General features: G+C 48.6%; 1 protein-coding gene across 1 annotated transcript in view; it reads right to left on the minus strand.

Annotated features, from left to right (window-relative positions):
• The window catches only part of LOC136654055 (perforin-1-like), a 136272-nt gene that overhangs the window by 82834 nt on the left and 31402 nt on the right, over window positions 1–22036 (minus strand). Inside the window, exon 5 of the mRNA XM_066630917.1 lies at window positions 1696–1837. Within this exon, the coding sequence (XP_066487014.1) occupies window positions 1696–1837 (142 nt within the window). The remainder of the gene's footprint in view (window positions 1–1695; window positions 1838–22036) is intronic.

Here is a 22036-nt window from a genome sequence, read left to right on the forward strand (position 1 = left end):
CATGACACAGGGTCCCAATGCACTGTAATGCAACTGTATGTGGCTGATGCAATCACAGGGATGAGATCATGCATCACAAGACAGGGTGTGGTAAGAGGATCATGCAACACCCATCCTGACTGGCTCACAGATCCTTATAAGCAAGGCTGTGAGAGCCCTCATTTGTGGGTCGTTGGTGGTCATGGAAAGTCGTGTGTGGTGTGTTATTTGCTGTACCCTCTTTGCCGTGCTGCTTTGTCAATGCTGCTGCTGTAAATATTTGTAAATACAGGCTTAATTGGTGATGGAAATCTGCCTGTCTGTGTATTCTCTGCTGGTTGCAAGCTCCATCCTTGAAGTCACATTCTGCTACTCTACCTGAGGAGATATTCCCTCCTTGGCAAAGGGAAATAGTTGCATTTAAAGCAACTTAAGTAACTATAACTGAAACTGACTAGGAAATTTGTACTACTAAAAGATTAAGTGCCCAATCTCTCAGTCAATGACTGGACCACTGGTGTGGAAGCCACTCCAATGGCTGGGCCATCTATGCAAACAGCAGGGGGCCCCACATGCATGCCAGCAGCTCACAAATACCCTGGTAGAGCAGTTACAGTGGCAGTGGGGGTGGTTCAGGGGGAATGGGGCAAGGGCTGGTTCAAGGGTGGAGGGCGAGGATGTTGGTAGCAGCCTTGCATGTTGCGATCTTATCCCCCTTTTCTGGATCCTGAGGCTCCTTGAACCTACACCACCTACTTAGCTGGTGTAGGTCTGTGATGTGCATCCCTGGGGCGGAGCCCGGGGGCAGAGCTTCAGCGGGGGTGTTGAGATAAAGGGAGTCCCGGATGGAGTGGTGAGGAACACGAGGCACAGCAAGGAGAGGTCTGGAGATGCAATTTACTTGGGTTAGTACTTTGACATTCATGGAGGGCTCTGTTACTTCACAGAAGCCCTATACATTGTAATTTTCCCAATAAAGTCTTTTGTACTTTCCTTCTGGTGTCTGGAGTCCTTGTTGCGTCACAGGTCTCAAGATGGGTCAACACGAGCAGTGCCTCTGTCGGGGGTGGCTTGCACTGGATGCAGACAAATGCTGGGTAGGGGGCCGCCAGGAGTGGCCCACTGGGTTGTTGGCCCCAGGTGTAGCTTTCACTGCCCCGGGTTCCTGGGTCAGCCCCTTTTTGGGTTTCCCTTGGGGATGGCCAGGTGTTTCCCAGGGGTTTTCTCCTGGGTTGAGGGCCAATTGGGGTGACCTTAAGGGGTCTCTAGGTGATAGGTGACCCTGGGTTCTTTCCTGCAGTCCCCCTCAACTCAGCTGTGTTGCGCTTCCTTTTGCTCCCATCCCGGGGTTGTTCTGGGGTTCCTTGCCCTAGGTCAGGGTAGCCTGTAGCTAGCCAGGGGCTGTAGGCAGGTCCCTCCTGCCTGCTTGCCCTCTCCTCCCAGCTCAGGGAGCCCCAGGAGGCACCACCTCCTGCTTTCGCTGGCGGGCTCCTTATGAGCCCAGCACTTGCCCCACCTGGCTCCACCCCTTCCGGGAGGCAGGTGGATCCGAGATCTCGCGAGATCTTGTCCCACCTCCATAAGGGGCCATCGCTCCTGACCATATTGGACAGTTGTGGCACAGCTGCGCGGCTGCTCCCTTGGCTGGCTCCCTGTCCTATGGGCAACCGTGCCGAGGTGCTGAGCAGCGTGGCCACTTCCGGCTGCGGCCCTCACCTCGCTGGCTGCCCCGGGCTCTCCCTTGTCAGTGGGGGCTCGGGGTCCCTCCTCCAGCTGGCTGCGTCCCACCCGGGGTCTCCCATTGCTGAGTAAGTCCTCACGTGACAAGGTCCGAGGAGACCCATTGGAAGCCAGACAGCTTACAGGATATAGAAAACCATTAAAGGAGGTGCCCCAGAAATTTCCTGAGATTTTATGTTTTCCTATCTACTCAGACTTGTTGCCCGCATGGGATGCTGGGGACATTACCATGACTGGGGATGCTGGGGACACTACTGATGCCACATGGTTTGGTAGACCTGGGCACCAAAGACTTTTCCAGCTGTCTCTACCCTCCCTCATTCTGTTTCACCTTTCACCCCTCCCCCTTTGCAAAGGGGCCCCAAAGAAACTTTGTACCCCCTGATAAAATTCCTCTTCAGAGGCCCGGTTGCCAGCCACAGTGAATTAGTTGAGAACAGGAAGATATGCCTGGACATTTACTAGAATAGGAGGCCCTGGGGAGTGGGATGCTGTGATAGCTGCTCTAAAGGTCATCTCAAAATGTCATCTTAAAACTGAAAAGTTTTTGATGTTTGAATAATGGCTAACACAAGGTGTTCTTTCCAGAATCTCTTAAGTAAAGACAAAGCTGAATGCAATCATGCAAAACCCCAGCAGATCTGGCTGCCACTCCTTGCTCCTTCTTTGGAGACTCTTGATGAGCCTCTGGGTGAGCCTCTGGGTGATCTAAATCATAAGATGGCTTCCTTCCTGTTATCTATCATTTAAGTTGCCAAAACAGCTTATAACTGCCAATCTAAGATGCTTCTGGCACAGCTTGTTGCATAACAAATTTATTACTGTTATTTCTTAATTAAAATATTTGTATTTGGTGGTCAAGGTGGTCCTGCAGCATGACCAGGGCTGCTGCATTATGTGCCAGCTGAAGTCTGGGTTGTTTTCAAGGACAGCTGCAACTACAGTGTGTTCGTAATTCAGTCGTGTCCCACTCTTCATAATCCCATGGACCACAGTATGCCAGTCCCCCCTGTCTTCCACTAACTTCCGGAGTGTGTCCAAATTCATGTTCATTGCCTCTGTGACACTATCTAACCATCTCATCCTCTGCCGCCCCCTTCTCTTATTGCCTTCAATTTTTCCCAGCATCAGGGTCTTTTCTAAAGAGTCCTCCTTTCTCATGAGATGGCTTCAGCTTCATCATCTGTCCTTCCAATGAACAGTCAGTGTTGATTTCCTGTAGGATTGACAGATTTGATCTCCTTGCAGTCCAGGAGACTCTCAAAAGTCTTCTCCAGCACCATAATTCAAAAGCGTCTGTTCTTCTGCGCTAAGCCCTCCTTATGGACCAGCTCTCACAGTCATACATTACTGCTGGGAAAACCATAGCTCTGACTATATGGACCTTTTTCAGCAAGGTGATGTCTCAGTTTTTAATTAGGTTGTCTAGGCTCACTATAGCATTCCTCCCAAGAAACAAGTGTCTTTTAATTTCCTGACTGCAGTCTCCATCTGCAGTGATCTTGGAGCCCAAGAAGATAAACTCTGTCACAGCTTCCAGTTCTTCCCCTTCTATTTGCTATGCGGTGATGGGACCGGATGCCATAATCTTAGTTTTTTTAATGTTTCAAGTCACATTTTGCACTTTCCTCTTTCACCCTCATCAAGAGGTTCTTTAGCTGCTTCTCACTTTCTGCCATTAGAGTGGTATCGTCTGCATATCTGAGGTTATCGATAATTCTGGCAATCTTAATTCCGACTTGTGATTCATCCAGCCCAGCCTTTCCCCTAAAGCAGTGTTTCTCTGGGAAGGAAGGGCTGGCATTCCTACTGCTGGGATGCCCCTCCTCCTGGGAGGCAGGATCGGGACCTTGATTGATGGATACTCCTCCCACGTTGGGTGTGTGTGTGTGTATGCCTTCTGGTTCCCAGTTCCGGTCCTGCCTTCCAGGAGCTAGGACGGACCTTCGTCGTGCTCCTGCACGACTTAATCTTTTTTTGGATCACTTGCAGAGGGGGTAGGTCTACTGCCCCCCCCCCACTTCTTCAACTTCCAGGCTCTGAAAGCCAGAACCCATCAAGACAGTGGGAGGGAGTATCAGAGCAGCAACCAGACACAGCGTGGGTGGCTTCAGGCCCCCTCCCATGGAAAGGAGACCCCCTGCATGGCTTCAGGTCCCCCCCCACTGAAATGAGTGGAACCACGCCTGCAGTGGCCACTTTTTCAGCAGGCCAGCCAGATAGAGAGGAGCCCCAACCACGTGGGAGGTGCCATCTTGGGCTCTCTCTCTCTCCCATGCGCAGGAACACCTCCAGCCAGGAGCAGGTGGAGGAAAGGACCGCAATGCTGCGCCCCGCTGGAGGCTGTTTCTATCAGCTGCTGCTCCCCCCATAGCGGCAGCAGAGCAGAGACAGCTGCGAAGAGGCAACAGGCCGGGCCCTAGACCCCCTGCTGGTAGAAAGCAGGGACAAACGCTAGATGCTGCCCACGGCTCACAAGGAGCCCAGCAAATCATCCGGACCAGGTCGACCTTCCGGCATGCCTTCCGGGTTGGCATGCACTGACTGGCATTGTGTGCCATGGGTGTAGCATGTCTTTCCAGTGTGCTGTGCCGGCCCTTGTGCTGGCCAGGAGCAGGAGCACTTGTCCCTTCTGTGCAACAGGGCATGTATGGGTGGCCCTTTAAGCAGCTACCTTCCTGACATCCTGACGGGCACTGCACAGGTGCTCAGTGGTTGCCACGCACTGTGGCATCCGGCGTCCCCGACGGACGTTCCACCGTCGCTGGGTGGCTTTCTGTGTGCAGGTGCAGCACGGCTGCTGCTGTGGCACTGCCGCTGCACCAGCCTTTGCTCCACCATGGCTTGGCGCTGTTCCTTCACCATTCCTGTGCCACTTGGAAGCACCATGGTGAGTGAGGCATTGGATTTTCTTTGGTCTTATCTTCTCCCTCTGCACCAGCAGCTCTGGCAATGGTTAGGATTGGGCTCTTAATAGAGAGTTGAAGATTTAAAAAAGACATGTATAGGAAATGGAAGATGAGTTCACCAGGGAAGATTACAGTCAGGTAGCCCTGACTTGTAGAGTGAGGGTCAGGAATGCAAAAGCTCAGTATTCGCTTTGGCTGACCTGGGATGTCAAGAACAACAAAAAGGGCTTTTTTAGGTATTCCCAAAGGAAGAAGAAGAGAAATCAGGGTGGGGTTGTTGCTTTGTCACCAATTGGTGACTAGTCACAAAGAGAAGGTGAGTTGCTCAACTCCTAATTGGGTCCGACAATTTATTCCCCCACCCTCAATATTCCATGACAAAAGCTCCAAATCAGTTAGAGCAGATGCAGGAGGAGACCTGGGCATAGTCAGTCAACCAGAAAGACCATTGGGGTCTATAGTCTCCATCATGCCATTTCCATATCCATGGGTAGTCTGGGAAAGATGAACCGGAACCAATTCAGATGCAGGAGAAACCTCTGAACAGAACTGATTACTGTTGGAGGGAATTTGCTTAGAAGTAGTGTAGTCAAAATATAATGGAGGTTCAATTTGAGAGTTAGCATCCACCAGGGTGAAAGCTCCGCCCCCAGATCCTTTATCAATAATACAAACTGGAGAAAGTACTAAGTTTGGAGAATTAGAAACAGAAATGAGCTCCAGGGAAGGTTCCTGATCACAGCATTGCGTCACACAAGGAGACAGGTCAGAAGGCTTAGCCACATTAAATTCACGAAAAGAGATGAGGTCTGCCCCAAAAAAGTGGGGGAAGGTGAAACTGCTTGAGCCGTTGGTACTGTTGGTGCTGTTAGTGCTGTTGGTGGATCTTGACTGGCCACAACTGCATCAGCCTTTGCACCAAAGGGTGCTGTCACTGCAGGATCAGGATCAGAATGATGGAGACCAGAGTTACAGCGATTTTCGGGAGGTAAAAAAATTTTTAGGTTGCAATACAGCTTTCCAATGGGGCATTACAGCATCACAGAGATGTTAGAAAATCAGCAGTAGATTTATGTGGGGATTTGCAAGTCGAGGCTGATGAAAGGGGTAACGGTGCCGACGAGGGGCCAGGGGCCTCCACTTGGTGAAAGGACAAGGTCCTTGTTGGCCTCCCAGGCGCATGTGTTCTTCTAGGGAATAGAGGCTTAACATCAGGCATTTGAAATACCCTCCTGATCCATATTTTCTTGGCACGCAGAGAGTGTTTCCTTTCGTGACATAGCTTGGGAATTCAATTAGAGGCAAACTTTATCAGAATCCTGGAGACAAGCCGAAAAAAAGGAAGATGTTCCACAGAAATCAAATCAATGTCCGACCCGTCTAGACCTAGTAATTTAGATAAGGAGAGGTTAATTTGGTGTTTGCTAGTCCACTTGAAGGTCTTAAAAGAAGAGGGAAAAATTTCTAAAGTAATCTGTTCAGGCAAAAAGAAACATGATCCCTTAAGAGGGGTCATTGAAACAGGAAATACTTGAACCATATTGGAGGGTTGTGAGAAAGCCTTATCACAGTGGGCAACCCTAGGCAATACTGGTTGAAATGAGTTCAGCTGTTCAAGAACCAAATTTAGTTGTTTGCAAGTAAATAATACAGTATCACCAATGTTATGGCAAAACGTTGCAAGGATTGAGAAATAATCATCAGGGAGTCGACTATCACCAAACATCCACCCTTTAGACAAAAAAGAAGACTCATTAGACCCAGCACCCTCAGACTGCAAGCACGGTGGCTGAATTTGTTCCTAGGCATCCAAAGTAACAGTAGGCAACAAGTTCTTAAAGGAACAGGGGGACTGTTTGGATAAACTATGCAGGAACTCGGGAGCAGTGAGGGGGGGAGAGATAGCCCCAGCACTAGTCCATGAGGGTAGATCACATAACTTAAGCTGCTTAGACTGTTTAGATAATTGCAACTCAGCTTCAGACGAATGCCTTGAACGGCGCCTCTTCCCCATTGCAATGGCTGCCAGCCAAATTCAGTCTCGGTTAGTCTTTGAACTCACTCTCATAAATTAAAGGGGAGAGAAAACTTAGAGTTAATGAAGATTCTTCATAAAACAATGATATCAAAAAGCTGCTAATAAGCTAAAAGCAGCTAGATAAAATAGGATAAAAAGTTAAAAAACAGGGGCTAAAAGCTGGAGCAATCGTAGCATACAACCAGCTCAGTCGCCATCTTGGGTCCCCTCCGGATGAAGGGATACAAGGGGGCCTCTTCATTTCAGATGACACCAAACTGGGAGGAGTAGCAAATACAACAGAAGACATGAGAAGCCTTCGGGAAGACCCTGACAAAATGGAATACTGGGCTGCAATGGATAAGATGAAGTTCAACAGGGACAAAAGCAAGATTCTGCACTTGGGCAAAAATAACCAAAGATGCAGGTACAGATTGGGGGATACCTGGCTTGGCAGCACAGCATGTGAGAGGGATCTTGGAGTTGCAGTGGATCACAGGATGATGAGTCAGCAGTGTGGTGTGGCTGCAAAGAAGGCAATTTTAGTCTGCAGCAGTAGAACTGTAGCATCCAAATTGTGAGAAGTTGTGGTTCTGCTTTATTCCGCACTGATCAGACCTCACCTGGAGTGCTGTGTCCAGTTCTGGGCACCTCACTTTAAGAAGGATGCAGCCAAATTGGAGCAGGTTCAGGGAAGAGTGACGAGGATGTACAGAGGATTGGAGAACAAGCCCTATGAGGAAAGGTTGAGGGAAATTGGTATGCTCAGTGTGGAGAAGAGTCTGAGAGGGGATATGATAGCACTCTCCAAATACTTGAAGGGCTGTCATAGGGAAGAAGGGACAAATTTGCCCTCAACCGCCTCTGAGAGTAGAACTAGACCCAATGGCTACAAACTGCAAGAGATGAGATTCCAGTTGGACATCAGGAAGAAATTTCTGTCGGAAGGACAGTTTGGCAGTGGAACAGATTGTTGAGGAAAGTAGTGGCTTCTCCCTCACAAGGGCTCAACAGGCACCTGCTGGGGAGGCTTTAGGAGGATTTCCTGCTAGGGCAAGGGGTTGGACTAGATGATCTTGTGGGTCCCTTCCAACTCTACGATTCTATGAAAAGTCTATCACAGGCTACATCATGATGGGTACATGCACTCTTCTGGTTTTAGGCTATCTCAGAATAGGAGTGGTAACAGGATGAAGGCATCTTATTGTCTTATGTGCTCCCTGAGACATCTGGTGGGTCACTTTGAGATACAGGAAGCTGGACTAGATGGGCCTTGAGTCTGATCCAGCGGGACTCTTCTTATGTTCTTATGACCCATATACAGTGAAATATATGACTGGTGCATGATACCAGATATAAATCTGGTGCATGAAATATATCTGAATATTGCTAAATTTGAATCCTGTCCCTCCCAGAGCTTCCTTTACAAACCTATGAGTTTCACAGCTGATAATTATAGGTATCTACCTGTAACTGTAGGGCTGCAAACAAGTGGATTACAAAGTATAGTCCCCTCTCCATACAAAGTTTGCCAAAGTTTCATTTTTACCTACAGTGCAGGGGGGATATCCTGCAAAAAAATTACTGAAACTCAAAATGCCAAAAACAGTAATCTTTGTATAAAATGGGGTGAACCTAATGCTTTGGGGGAAAAAACTCAGAAAAGTAGTATCAGCCCTCTATTTTCTGCAGAAAATATTCAGAAAAATTCAGAAATTGTTTTTGGGGTGACCCCACTTTCTGCCACTGGTTTGTTTTTGTATCTTCCCAACCCATCATCGCTAAGTTCCCACAAAGGCATTTCAGAAGTTTGACCAGGAATGAAAAGGGGGAACTATATCTGCAGATCCCATTTCTGTGATTTCACTTCTGTGGATATGGGTGCCCAGCACCCCACATGCATCCTCTGGAGGCTATTCTGAGAGCTGCAGAGGTTGCATGCATTGGCCTGCAGCTTCTGTGGGCCTTAGATTGTCTGTTTAGGCCGAAAAAATGAAACTTGTGGCTTTTCATAAAACCAGAAATGACATTTTATTCCTTTAAAAGCATTATGAGGTCTAGGGAAGACCTCAGTGGCATCCCAGCATTCATAATGCCTTTTAAAGGCTTAAAAATATCATTTCTGGTTTTACAAAAAGCAGGAAGTTGCGCTTTTTCTCTAAATGGCCTTTCTGAGGCCCACAGTAGTCACAGACCAATGCACGTGGCCTCTGCAGGCCTCAGAAGAGACAAGAGGGGCACAGGTCCCCCCATCTCTGATGGGCAAGGGGGGTGTCCTCAATAGGGGGGTTTCAACTATCCATGGGGGGGCTCTGGAAAGGAACCCCACACATAAGGGGTACACCTGTACACATGTCACAGGGCACAACATGAGTACGTCCCAGTCTGTACCATCTATTGAAATATTATACCACACACCATAAATGTACACTACCTGCTTTATGCCAGAGTCTCCCAGATATCAAGCAATCACCAGTTGTGACATCAATTGGCCATAAGGGCATCCTTACATCTCTGTGTTATCTTTCTATTTCTAGAAACTCCAGAATCATTTCCCCTGTTGTACCACCATTGTTCTAACAATTACATTTGGACTAATTCATTATTTAAATGTACTGAAGATTCCTCTGTTTTGTGTGAAGGATTTCAAAGGAATCACCTTGTATCGCTAGATGTTTGGACCATGTTGGCTTCCAGAGGAGGTATTTTTACAATAAATGTGAGGTTTTCAATCTGTGTGTCAGAATGCTCTGGGGAGGCAGGGAAAGCCCCCAGGGGCATTGTGAGGCATCTTGGGGTGAGAAGTGGCCATAGCAGCTCAGCTCAGCTGCATATGGTGGCCTCCCTACTTGCTGCTTTTATGGGAAAAAGCAGTGGCTGTGAACAAGGTGGTTGGGGCAGTACGAGGTGAGGAGAGTGTGAAACATGATGGAAGGGGGGTTGGAGCCTCCCCCAGCATCGGGCTTACCTTCAGAGAGAGAGATTGCCAGCCAGCCAGGCCGTCTCAATTTCCAGCGTCGCGTGCACTTAGTGGTAAGGCCCTCTGCCCTGCAGAGTGTGATTGCTAGCCTGGGCTTCCCTCGGTCTGCAGAAGGCTTTGCTGGTGAGCATGAGTCTTCCTCATACAGGGAGGGAAACCCGAGGCCAGAGAGCACCTGGGGTAGGGCTTCCCTGCTCCTGCAGAGAGGATCTGGCCAGTAAGCAAGGTCCTGTCCTGAGCCTTCTCCAGACCGAGGGACTCCCGAGGCCAGAGAGAACCTGGCCAGCAAGCACGCTCAGCGTGGGACCTTGTTTACTGGCCAGGTCATCGCTGCAACTGGAGGGAAGCCCAATCCCAGAGAAGGCTGGCTGGGTGGTGCTGCATGTGCTTACCAACTGAGCCTCTCTAGCATCAGGCCTCCCTTTGGTGCTATGGAAGGCTACGCTGGAAACGTACACAGTGCTACTGAGCTTCATTTGCCAGCCAGCCAGCCTTCTCTAGTGTTGGGCTTCCCTCATGCTCCCCCCGCTGGCAAGCACACTCAGAACAGGTTTCCCACAGTCCCGTGCTGAGCATTCTTGCTGGCCGGATCCTCCCTGGAGCATGAGGGAAGCCAGACCTGAAAGAAGGCTGGCCGGGTGGCAGAGTGCTCCATTTGATCAGCACGGAGCCCCCTCTAGCTTTGGGCTTCCTCCCAGTCAGGAGGGAGGTGTGCGTCGTCCTCCTAGCAGGCTCCAGACTGGGAGGGAAGCCCGAAACTAGAGGGGGCTCCACAAGTAAGTGCATGCAGCACAGGGCTTCCCTCCACCTAGGAGGGAGAGAGCCCAGAACTTCATCCTATTCACACTATCCTGGGAGTAAGCCCTATTGACTCTAATGGAACTTACTTCTATGTAGACATGCATAGAATTGGGTTCTCACAGTCCAATGCTTTGCATATCTACTCAGAAGTAAGTCCCAGTAGAGTGTCTGAAAGGAGTGTCTGCAGTAGGGTAGAAAAATTTCTCTCACAAGGGTCAATCAGGCTTTGGAGGGCAAAAAATTTCTACCTGTCCCCTAAAGGTGATAAGCTAATCACAGATTGTTCTAACAGGTGTGTGGGCTGCATTACATTCTTTCCCAGTTGCAAAATAGCAGGGACAGAGGCTGCACACCCAGCACTAATTGGGTGCTATCTACATCCCTACTCATGCCGGATGCGGGAAGGTTGTTCAGTATTACTCACATGATCCTTAAAAAAAACAGTACATTCAACACTGCATTCCAACATCAAAAGCTATTCTGCATTATTGTGTTTCTGTTTTTAGATGACATTTAAGATATCTAGCCTTTGTTTTCTACTTTTGTTTTGCTTTACTTTCCTTTTTTGGACATCCCTGCATGGTATCTTAGCAGTCACTTGCTAGAGGTGCACCTGTCTGCCCCTACAAGGCACAGTGTTGTGTCTCCGCTCCACCCATGCCTCCTACTAGAGTAAATGTCCAGGCATTCTCAACTAAGGGCCCAATCCTACCCAACTTTCCAGCTCCGGTGCAGCCGCAATGCAGCTCTGAGGTAAGGGAACAAATGTTGCCATACCTTGAGGAGGCCTATGTGACTATTCTCCCACTGCAGGATGCAGCACACACCCCATTGGTATTGCTGCACTGGCCCTGGAAAATTGGATAGGATTGGGCTCTAACTCATTGTTACCAGCATATAAAATGCACAAGTAAAATCACTCAGACTTAATCAGGCACATCCTTCATATAGTCTAGTCCACCGAGAAGTCACCCCACGCCGCGCACTAAGTCCTTACACAGACCCACAACCTCTTGCCCTGACCCTCCACTTTTAAGGGCAAGCAGGCTCCATTTTGGAAGAGTGGAAACAACATTGCCAGACGGCCAGAGGTTGTTCTTAGATATTTCTGCCTTTCAGCCAATCCTGAGCTGCCTTGGGCATGCGGCTGTGGTGGCACAGAAATGACTACCACCGCATCCTGTGCACCTTGGGCAGCCGCTGGCTGGCACCTCTGGTACCGCTGGCGGCACCTCGGGAGAAGGGGACTTTCGTCCCCTTCCCCTGGGTAAATGGAATAACCCCACAATGGGGCTACTCGATTCACCGCCAATCAAAAGGTCGGCAGTGAGGTAAAAGCCTCTGTGTTGGGTGGCAAGCCCAACATGGAGGCTTTGGAACTGGTGAAGCAAAGCTCCACCAGTCCCACCTCACTCCCTTCCCGCTCCCTCCCACTGGCACACCTCCCCCCGCCCTCTCCCCACCTCCTGCCTCCCCGGGATGCCTCCTCCCAGGCTCTCCGCTGCTCAGCAATCCGTGCAACCACTGACCAGGGGAGGCCGGGCTCCCGCCTGGCACTAGCCCAGTGTTGGCCAGTGCTGGGTTAGTACCAGTACTCTCCCGGCGTTAGGGCTCACAAATGTACCTTACAGCACATTTGCGACAGTGCACTCTGGCAGTAGGCCAGCGTGCGGAGTTCAGGATTGGGCTCTCAGCCAGGCAGGGGATTTCGCTGAGCTTACTAAGCCTCATGTAAACACATGTGCAACTTGATGCTTCTCATATATAAGTTTTACCCAACCCTGGTAAAAGACAGAAACTAGCAAAACAAGAGAGCCTAACTTTCCAGTGGCAATCAGGCAGATTGCTGGCAACTCTGCAGACTAAGGACAGGTAAACTCAGGTTTCAAGTGCACTCCTTCTGTCTTCTTCCTTCACAGTGGCATAAAAAGTGAGGAGTGCCGGGGGCGAAATGCCCCATATTCCACTCTGGAGTGCCATGGGAAGGGATTCAAACCTGAGACCCTCCAAGATGGTGACCACAGAAAGATCATACAGACCGCCACTTCTAAGTGTTTCTTTGAATCTTAGAGGCAGCGGCAGAGGGTGTGATCTTCCCAACTTCCCCAGTTCTTTCTCCTCTGGAAGGAATGGGGGCAGTGGGAAGCAAGATTTCCCCACCGCCTCTAAACAGCAGCTGCCTTAACTGCTTTTTCAGTGCATTCCACTATTGGAGTGCAGTGCAAAGCAGTCAAGTCAGTTGCTGCTCTGTCCCACGGCCCTGATTCTTTCCAAAGGAAAAGGCACTGGGGGGCCATTAAGGAGTAAAATTGCCCTGCCACCTAAGCAGCAGCTGACTCACCTGCTTACACTGGCAACCCCACTCCTACCAAGAGGCACAGGAGACAGAGACTTGGAATGATAAATACGCAGCACAATCCTATCTTGCGCTGGTACAAGCAGGCCAGGAGACCAGCTCTGTATCCAGTGCAAGATAGGGGCCTAAAGTGACTCAGTTGGAGGTAAGGGGAAACTCTTCCCCTGGGTAAGCCACTGCAGCCCCAGTGGGTCTCCCCGAACTTGCACCACCTCCGGAGGTGGCATAAGTCCAAGGAGAGCGAAGCGGCTTGTAGTTGCTCCACACTGCTCAGGAACAGGGGCTAGGATCCAGCATATCTGCCGGGTCCCAGCCCCACCTCCTGCTCCCCGCCTGCCCATTGGTCCCTGGGACAACCTTTCCCCTGCCCTCCCCTGCCCCAGAATGCCTCCCTCCTGCCTCCTCCCCACCTTCTCCCCACCCACCCTAGACCCTTGTGTGGGCCGAGCTTGGCCGACACAAGCCTCCCTGCCTGAGTCAGAGCAGCAGCTGAATTCAGCCTCCATAGGCCGGCGTGCATCCCTGCACCAGCCCAGCTGACTCTAGAGGAGGTGCAAATGTGCTTTATGACACGTTTGTGACACTCCGGGACTGGCGCAAGGTATTTGCACCAGCCCAAGGCACACATAGGATTGCGCCCTTATATAAACAATACAATAAATAACCTGTAGCAGGGGAAAAAACTTATCTAGAGAAAACCTCTAAGTGTGGAGGCTGCTAATCAGTTGGAGGAAATGGTACTGGTCTATTTCCCCTAGACCCCATGTGGAAGACCCCCTTGGCATACTGGCTTAAAGTGACACCTAATCTGAGATTTGGTTTGCTTATCCCAGCCTATCCTGAAAGGCCAAGGCAGATGGCCAGCACTGACCCAAACAGGCAAAGCATTTAATATGCCCCATTCTTGGAGTTATAGCTGCTTTCCTTTTTGTTCATTTTTAATTGAATTCCATTCACCAGACACACAAACAAAAACATAACAAAACCACACTAGTCACCTCATCTGTTCAAGTTCTGAATAAACAGGGAAGTCAGCTGTCCAGAGGTATAATCTGCACCTGTATTCTGGACTCAGTGTGTTTTACGTAATTTCTGTTCTGAAGAGTGTGCTTGAGTTCAAACCGTCCTCTTAAGGTAATTATCCAGAGAACAAGTACTTTCATAAATATACTTCCCTCCAGGTGTCCTTCTCAAGAAGGAGGGCACCCACCTCCACATTCAGTTAGGTTTAGCCATAACCAGATGTTAATTTCAAATGTTTGAACTCAAACACACTCTTCAGAATGTGCCTTTCTATATCAAATAGCCTGGCTGTCAAAAACCTGGTGATAGCCTCAGGAACCTGAAAACCAACCTCTATCACTTAGAAGGGGAGAGAAAAGTATAAAAAAAAGCTCAACTGCATCTCATCGACATCTATCAATGTCATATTTTTTCTGTTTCTCTGTTTTTCTCATAAGAACAGCCCCGCTGGATCAGGCCATAGGCCCGTCTAGTCCAGCTTCCTGTATCTCACAGTGGCCCACCAAATGCCTCAGGAAGCACACAAAACAACAAGGACCTGCATCCTGGTGCCCTCCCTTGCGTCTGACCTAGTCCATTTCTAAATTAGGAGGTTGCACATACACATCATGGCTTGTAACCCGTAATGGATTTTTCCTCCAGAAATTTGTTCAATCCCCTTTTACAGGCATCTAGGCCAGATGCCATCACCACATCCTTTGGCAAGGAGTTCCACAGACCAAGTACATGCTGAGTAAAGAAATGTTTCCTTTTGTCTGTTCTAACTCTCCCAACACTCAATTTTAGTGGATGTCCCCTGCTTCTGGTGTTGTGTGAGATTGTAAAGAGCATCTCTCTATCCACTCTATCCTTCCTGTGCATAATTTTGTATGTCTCAATCATGTTCCGGCTCAGGCACCTCTTTTCTAGGCTGAAGAGGCCCAAACGCCATAGCCTTTCCTTATAAGGAGGGTGCTCCAGCCCAGTAATCATTTTAGTCGCTCTCTTTTGCACCTTTTCCATTTCCACTATGTCTTTTTGGAGATGCGGCGACCAGAACTGAACACAATACTCCCAGTGTGGCCTTACCATTGATGCTGTGTGTTTTGTCAGCTGTCAGCCCTTTCATGGGTCCATATGGGTCTCCTCAAATTTGCCACCTCCATCGCTGGCACAGTGACCATGGGCATCCAGAGGGGCATATCTGCCTGGGGGCAGAGGTTAGGATATGGCTTCACTGCATCGCTTTGCGCCACACCCCTGGCATGCCTCCAGAATGCGCCCGGTTTGCCCCTTGTACCAACCATGCCATGCGGTACAGCACCTCTCCCTCATTGCACCAGCCTAGGGTCTGATTGGGGTTTGCGCTGGCACCTGTGGTGCACCAGTCGGTCTTGGCAGCACTGCTCCTGCTTAACTGCAGTCGAGCCAGTGCTTCTGTATTTCTGCTGGCGCAGCTGCAGGTTAGGGTTGCACTCTAAGAGCATTTGAGGATGATTTGGTTCTAATTTTAGATTGGCCACTGAAAGATATTGAATTGTTGATGGTTAAGTTGGAGGAATTTGGTTTATTTGCAGGTTTTAAGATAAACAAAAAACCAAAATACTACAGAACATGAATCTACAAGAACAAGTAAGGATGATGAAAACGACTTGGTTTAAGGTGAATAAAATGTTAAATATTTGGGCATTACATTGACAAGTTTGAACTGTATGTTATTTTAAAACAATTATGATAAAAGCTTGGAATGAGATCAAAAGATATTTTGTAAGATGGGAAAAATTGAAATTATCTACCGCCAGCAGCAGACCTGCCCAGTTCCACGTCCCAGGGCGAAGGTCCGTGGTGGAGTCCCCCCCATGCGAAAATCCAGCCCCCACTCACTTGAGGTCCATGGAGCCTTGCGTGTCCCAGGGCTGCATCGGGGAGGCCTCTCTGAGATTCCCCGACGCTATAAACTGGGAAACTGGAAGCACGGTTTTTGACCTCAACAGGAGTCTCAGAGAGGCTTCCGCGGCATCCTAGCAGTTTGCGCCTGGGACATTGGGTCCATCACACACAATGGTAGGCACACAACTGTCCACTGCAGATATTCACCTATAAACTGATCTCAGATTATTGAGGGCCTGTCGAGGGCAGGGCATAAGTCAAGGGCATTTTTTGAGCAAAAAATCATGGAATTTTCTATCACCCTCAAATAAATTAGGTGTTAGGAGGGTGTCTGACTATAGTTTTTTCTGATTTTACCAGAGACCAGATCCTGAAAAATAACCTACCAGTATTTGTTACCTAAAAACTCATGTTGGCAACCTTCAGTCTCGAAAGACTATGGTATCGCGCTCTGGATGGTGGTTCTGGCACAGCGTCTAGTGTGGCTGAAAAGGCCGATTCAGGAGTGACAATCCCTTCCACACTGGGAGCAAGTGCAGTCTGTCCCTGGTCTGTCTCCCTGGCTGTGGGCCTTCCTTCTTTGCCTCGGTCTGTTTGCCAAGTGTTTCTTCAAACTGAGAAAGGCCATGCTGCACAGCCTGCCTCCAAGCGGGCCGCTCAGAGGCCAGTGTTTCCCACCTGTTGAGGTCCACTCCTAAGGCCTTCAGATCCCTCTTGCAGATGTCCTTGTATCACAGCTGTGGTCTACCTGTAGGGCGCTTTCCTTGCACAAGTTCTCCATAGAGGAGATCCTTTGGGATCTGGCCATCATCCATTCCCACGACATGACCAAGCCAACGCAGGCGTCTCTGTTTCAGCAGTGCATACATGCTAGGGATTCCAGCTTATTCCAGGACTGTGTTGTTTGGAACTTTGTCCTGCCAGGTGATGCCGAGGATGTGTCAGAGGCAGCGCATGTGGAATGCGTTCAGTTTCCTCTCCTGTTGTGAGCGAAGAGTCCATGACTCGCTGCAGTACAGAAGTGTACTCAGGATGCAAGCTCTGTAGACCTGGATCTTGGTATGTTCTGTCAGCTTCTTGTTGGACCAGACTCTCTTTGTGAGCCTGGAAAACATTTTAGGAAAAGTTTTAGAAAAGGTTTTATTAAAAACACAGTATACATACAGTATATAGTATACACAGTATACATAGCATAGCAAAAACAGAATAAAAAAGTCTCTAATATATTAAAAACTATGATCTCATAAATCATAAGATACATTTTTATTCATTAACTTTTAACACTGTATTCTTCACAACCTTTTTGCAAACACTATCAGAGTTGGGGCCCAATCCAAACCTGCCCTGGAGCAGGTAGTAGGCCCAATGGGACTACTCAGATCTGCACCACCTCAAGCAGTAGCTCAAATTCGAGCAGTCCGGAACTGCTCTGGGCTGCCCAGGAACAGGGTTTAGGATCTGGCATAACTGCCGGATCCTGGTTCTGCCTCCCACTGCCCGCCCCCAGGAGCACTGCCCACTCCCAAGCGCATGGCTGAGGCTGCGGTGGGCAGGGAGGGAGGTGCACTGCTCCCGTGCTGGGGAGTGTCTGACAGGGAGTGGGCAGTGTAGGACGCTCCCCACATGCTCCCTTCCCTCCATTGGTCTGGCAGTGGCGGCGGAAACAGCCAAGATGCCCCCGTTCTGCTCCCTGCCCCTGCGGGTGGCAGGACTGTGATGGGTGCGTGCAGCGGGCTCTGGTAGTGAATGGGGAGTGACGGCCGGCAGGCTGCCCCCGCATACCCTTCCTCCTCCAGTACTCCTTCAGCTCCAGGTGCGATGGGGGGTCCAGCTGGCTGCAGGCGGGTGGGAGGCGCAGCTGCCGGGAAACCCACATGAGGCCCAGAGGATGTGCCACTGCCTGTCCTCCTGCAAAACCCCCCGGACCTGGGTGCAGATGGCCCCCTCACCCCCCTGTTTGCCATGGTGACTTTGGAGATAAGGCAAGGGGGTGATTCACCCATGATTTGGGGGAATAAATTTCTCACATTATAGGCAAGTATCTATGGTATTTTAGGAAGGATTTCTGTAAGTAAGGTGAATGTATTACCAAAAATGTTCTCCTCCGGACTATATCAGTTTTACTCTCTGATAAATGATTTAAAGAATAGTATGACAAAATTTATATATAAAAAAGAGTAAAATTTAACAAATTTGCAGGATACAAAAGGAAGAAGAGGTCTAGGGCTGCCAGATCTGAAAATTTACTATGCATCATGTTGGTTTTTGTTGATGAAGGAATGGTTGTTATAGCAAAATAGAAAACTGCTGAATTTAGAAGGACATGATTTAACATTTGATTGGCATGGATACTTATGGTATGATAAAGTGAAAGTATATGTTGAATTTAAGAATTATTATGTTAGATATGCATTGTGGAGGATATGGAACCAATTTAAAAATAGGCTTTACAGTAAAATTCCACTATTGACGTCACCACAAGAAGCACATTTTGGTTTAACTACAGCACAGGGAAATAAATGGTTATTATCTAGAAATCTGTTGAGTTTTACACAGGGGCCATATAAGTTGAAGTCTTTTTTCCATCTTTTTCCATAGATCTTTATTGGCATTAAAACAATAAATAACAATAACAGTAGCCAGCACATTGGCTATATTGCCAAGGGAGAAAATTGCAAGAGGAGACTGGAGAGAGAGGAAGAGAGGGAAACAAAAAGGGGATATAGAATCAGGATGGGGGTTTTAGCTTAAGAACCGCGGAAAGAAATTCTGCTACTGCATTAGTAGTGGCCACCGAGTTATCACTCAGGAGGACGAATAAGAGATTGGAAAAAGTACTAGAGAAGGAGAACAGCAAAGGTTTCAAGGGAGTATCTCGAAGAGATTGGTGGACCGGGCAACAGAGTAATATATGGCCCACTGTGTCCGGTTCTAGGGTACAGAAAGGACATAATCTACAATCGCGCGGGATATTGGAGAATCGACCAGAGTGAACAGCTGAGGGGAAGATATTAAATCTCGCCAGCATGAACGCTCTCCTCTTAATAGGATTAATCAGCATACTGAAATAATTTAAAGGGTGACCAAGTGAAGGGGGGAGACCAAAAAACTGGGGAGAGCAGGCGGAATTAAGATTTGAGGAAAGTTGGTTGAATTCAGATTCCCAAAGTTTAGATTTGATAATTGAGTGGGCCCTATGGAGGTTGCTATCTGCAAGGGATTCGGGGGATAGATCTAGTGATCGAAGCTTGGAATCAATAAGTTTAAACCACTTAGAGAGGTAAGAGTCCTTTAAAAGATCTTTTAAAAGAGACTCAGAATAAATACTTAAGTGGAGGCGGAGCCAAAACTTGAAAGTCAAGGACCACGCAATGGTAGAAGGGAGGTGGATCCCTAATTCAAGCATAAGGGTAGATAATCTAATTAAATTGGGAACCCCAAGAATTTGTCTGAGGAAAGAGGCTGTCACTTGATCCAGATCTTGGCTCGCAGCCTCTATCCAAATGGGGACACCATACAGCAGTTGGGAGAGAATTTTAGTTTTAAAGATATGGAGGGCAGCAGGGACATACTGATTGCCACTAGAGTAATGGAAGCGGCAATCGCATTTAAGTGAAGTGAAGAAAGGGAAATAGCAGATTTCCTGTGAGGGAGCCAACTGTGACGGAAGTGGAAGGTAATCCCCAGATATTTGAAAGTTTGAACTTGTTGAAAAGAGAGATTACCTATCTTCCAAGGGAGCGGAGTCCAGGATTTAGCGAAAACCAAGATTTTGGTTTTCTCAGAATTAATTATTAAATCATTGGATAGACAGTAATCTTGAAAGGAAGACAAAGAGTGGCAAAGGCCAGATCTTGTGACAGACAGGAGGACTGCGTCATCTGCATGGAGAAGGATAGGCAGGGAGATACCACTGAGGGAAGGAGGGGAGTTCTGGCAGCTAGATAGGTGAGGGGGTAAATCTGCCAGAAATAAATTAAAAAGGAGAGGAGCAAGTATACAGCCTTGGCGAACACCTTTATTGATGAAGATTTTGTCAGATGTGGTACCCAGGCCATTAAGGCGGACCCTACAGTAATTAGATGAATGGAGGCGGCAAATTAAAAAAAGAAGACGGGGATCTATCCCACAACTGGCCAGCTTGTTCCACAGCATGGCCCTGTTAATAGAGTCAAATGCACCGTGGAGAGCTATAAAGGCTGCGAAGAGTTTGGCACCATGGTGGAAAGAATACTTCATGGCCAAGAAGGAAAGCAGAAAAGCATGATCAACTGTGGAAGCACTGGGCAGAAGCCAATTTGTTCTCTGCCTGGTAGGGCTTTAGAAAAAGCCCAAGATTATAATCTGGAGAGTAGGTATTAAGAATAAAGCTTCCCTATAAAGGAAAGAAGGCTAATTGGTCTATAATTGCCTGGATGGGAAGGGTCACCTTTCTTAAAGAGAGGGACAAGAATTGAGGAGAGCCAGGTGTATTGGCATTGCAGAAGATCTGGCGAGGAGGTAGAATGTGGTGTCTACAGTGGCCCCTTTAAGAGTCAAGGCCTGGGTTTCCAGTAGAGGGTGTGCTGCACAGCTGCAGCCACTAGAGGTAATGAGATACCAAATTGGATATAAGGATATATCCATCATATAAGGATATACCAAAGGATATAAGGAACATCTAAGGCAGGAAAGGGTGTAGGAGGAGTGAATGTTTGAAGGAGAGGAGAGGAGAGGAAACAAAACTTACTAACTAACTAACTAACTAACTAACTAACTAACTAACTAACTAACTAACTAACTAACTAACTAACTAACTAACTAACTAACTGGCATCTGACCTTGGACTGTGACCTGGCATATCATTTCTGGACTCTGATTTGGCACCTTGCATTGACTAACTGGCTTACCTGGAATTTGACCTTGGACTGTGACCTGGCATATTGTTTCTGGACTCTCATATGGCACCTTGCATTGACTAACTGGCTTACCTGGACTTTGACCTTGGACTGTGACCTGGCATATTGACTTTGGACTGTGATTTGGCAATCTGCATTTATTGAACTGGGACCTGACTCTGACGTGTGCTTATTGCCCTGGTGAGTTAACAAAAGGAAACTAACCAGCCTTAAGCGGGCACGATACCCAGTGGGGAGGACCTGTGACACAACTGGTACCAGGAGTGGGGTTCAAACCCAGGGCTTATAGTTTTCTGCAGCACACATAGTGTAAAACCAGGGAAACAGGCTGAATGGATACCTGGTGGGTGTGGAATACAATGGACCTTATGGTGAGAGACATGAGTGTCCCTGATGCCTTCTGAAAGGCATGGATGGTCTTCAGTTTAGGATGGGCTCTGGTCAAGATGGTTTGGTGTATGGGAGGAGCCGTCAAATGTGGCATTCTTGCTGTAAGGAAGTTGAGCTTATCGTCTACTGAAAATGTGGAGATACGATCTTTAAGAACAGAAAATAGCAAATTGAAAAAATTGATCATAATGGAGCAAGAAAAGAATTCAGCCTATAGAGAGGCCTTAGCCTGGGCCCAGCAAGCTGCTAGGGTAGCAGAAAGCCTGGGGGAAGTATTAACAGAATGCTTGATGGCACTAAGGGCTAAACCTCAGCCAGGGGTGAAAGAATGGGAAGGTAGTGAGGGCCCTGTGGTTCCCTCCTCAGAGGGAGAGATGCCCAGGGCCTCGGTAGGACTAGATGTGGAGGAACCTAGGAGGGTAGCGCAACCTGTGCTACAGGCATGCCCCTTAATTACCGACAAGGCAAAGGGTTCCATAGGTGCTCCGGTACATACAGTGAGGACCGTACGGGATTATACTACACAAGAACTAGTGGAGATAGCGCGGGATATGAGGCAACGCCCCACTGAGCAGCTGAGTAGCTGGTTACTCTGCTTATATGACCAAGGGGCAGGTACCATCCAGGTAAGCCCAGTAGGGGCCCTTTCACGGGATATTATGATCAATAGCTATCTACATGGTGCTCACGGTCCACCTACCTCATTGATTGCCTGGGTCGGGTTGGCAATACAGGCGAAATATCCCTCACCCTTGGATTGGGAGGAGAACCTGCCAGGGTGGCGCACCATAGAAGAGGCAATGGGATAGCTGCGCACAATGGCTATGCAAATAGGCCTGTACATGCCTGGCTTCGCAGGGCCTGATTCTCTGCCCTTCTCACCTGGGATGAGGGCCCGACTGGTAAGGGGGGCACCGCCACACCTAAAAGGTGCCATAGTGGCCATACTAGGGCCAGCGCAAGGTCATGGGGAGGTTGTGCTCCTATTAGGACAGCTGCATGACATGCCTGATGAGGGTACCCCCAGGCCTAAAACCTGGCAGGTATCTGAGGAACCGACCCCTCCCAAATCCA

The sequence above is a fragment of the Tiliqua scincoides genome, chromosome 5 (assembly GCF_035046505.1).
Source record: "Tiliqua scincoides isolate rTilSci1 chromosome 5, rTilSci1.hap2, whole genome shotgun sequence".
Classification (NCBI taxonomy): Eukaryota; Metazoa; Chordata; class Lepidosauria; order Squamata; family Scincidae; genus Tiliqua; species Tiliqua scincoides.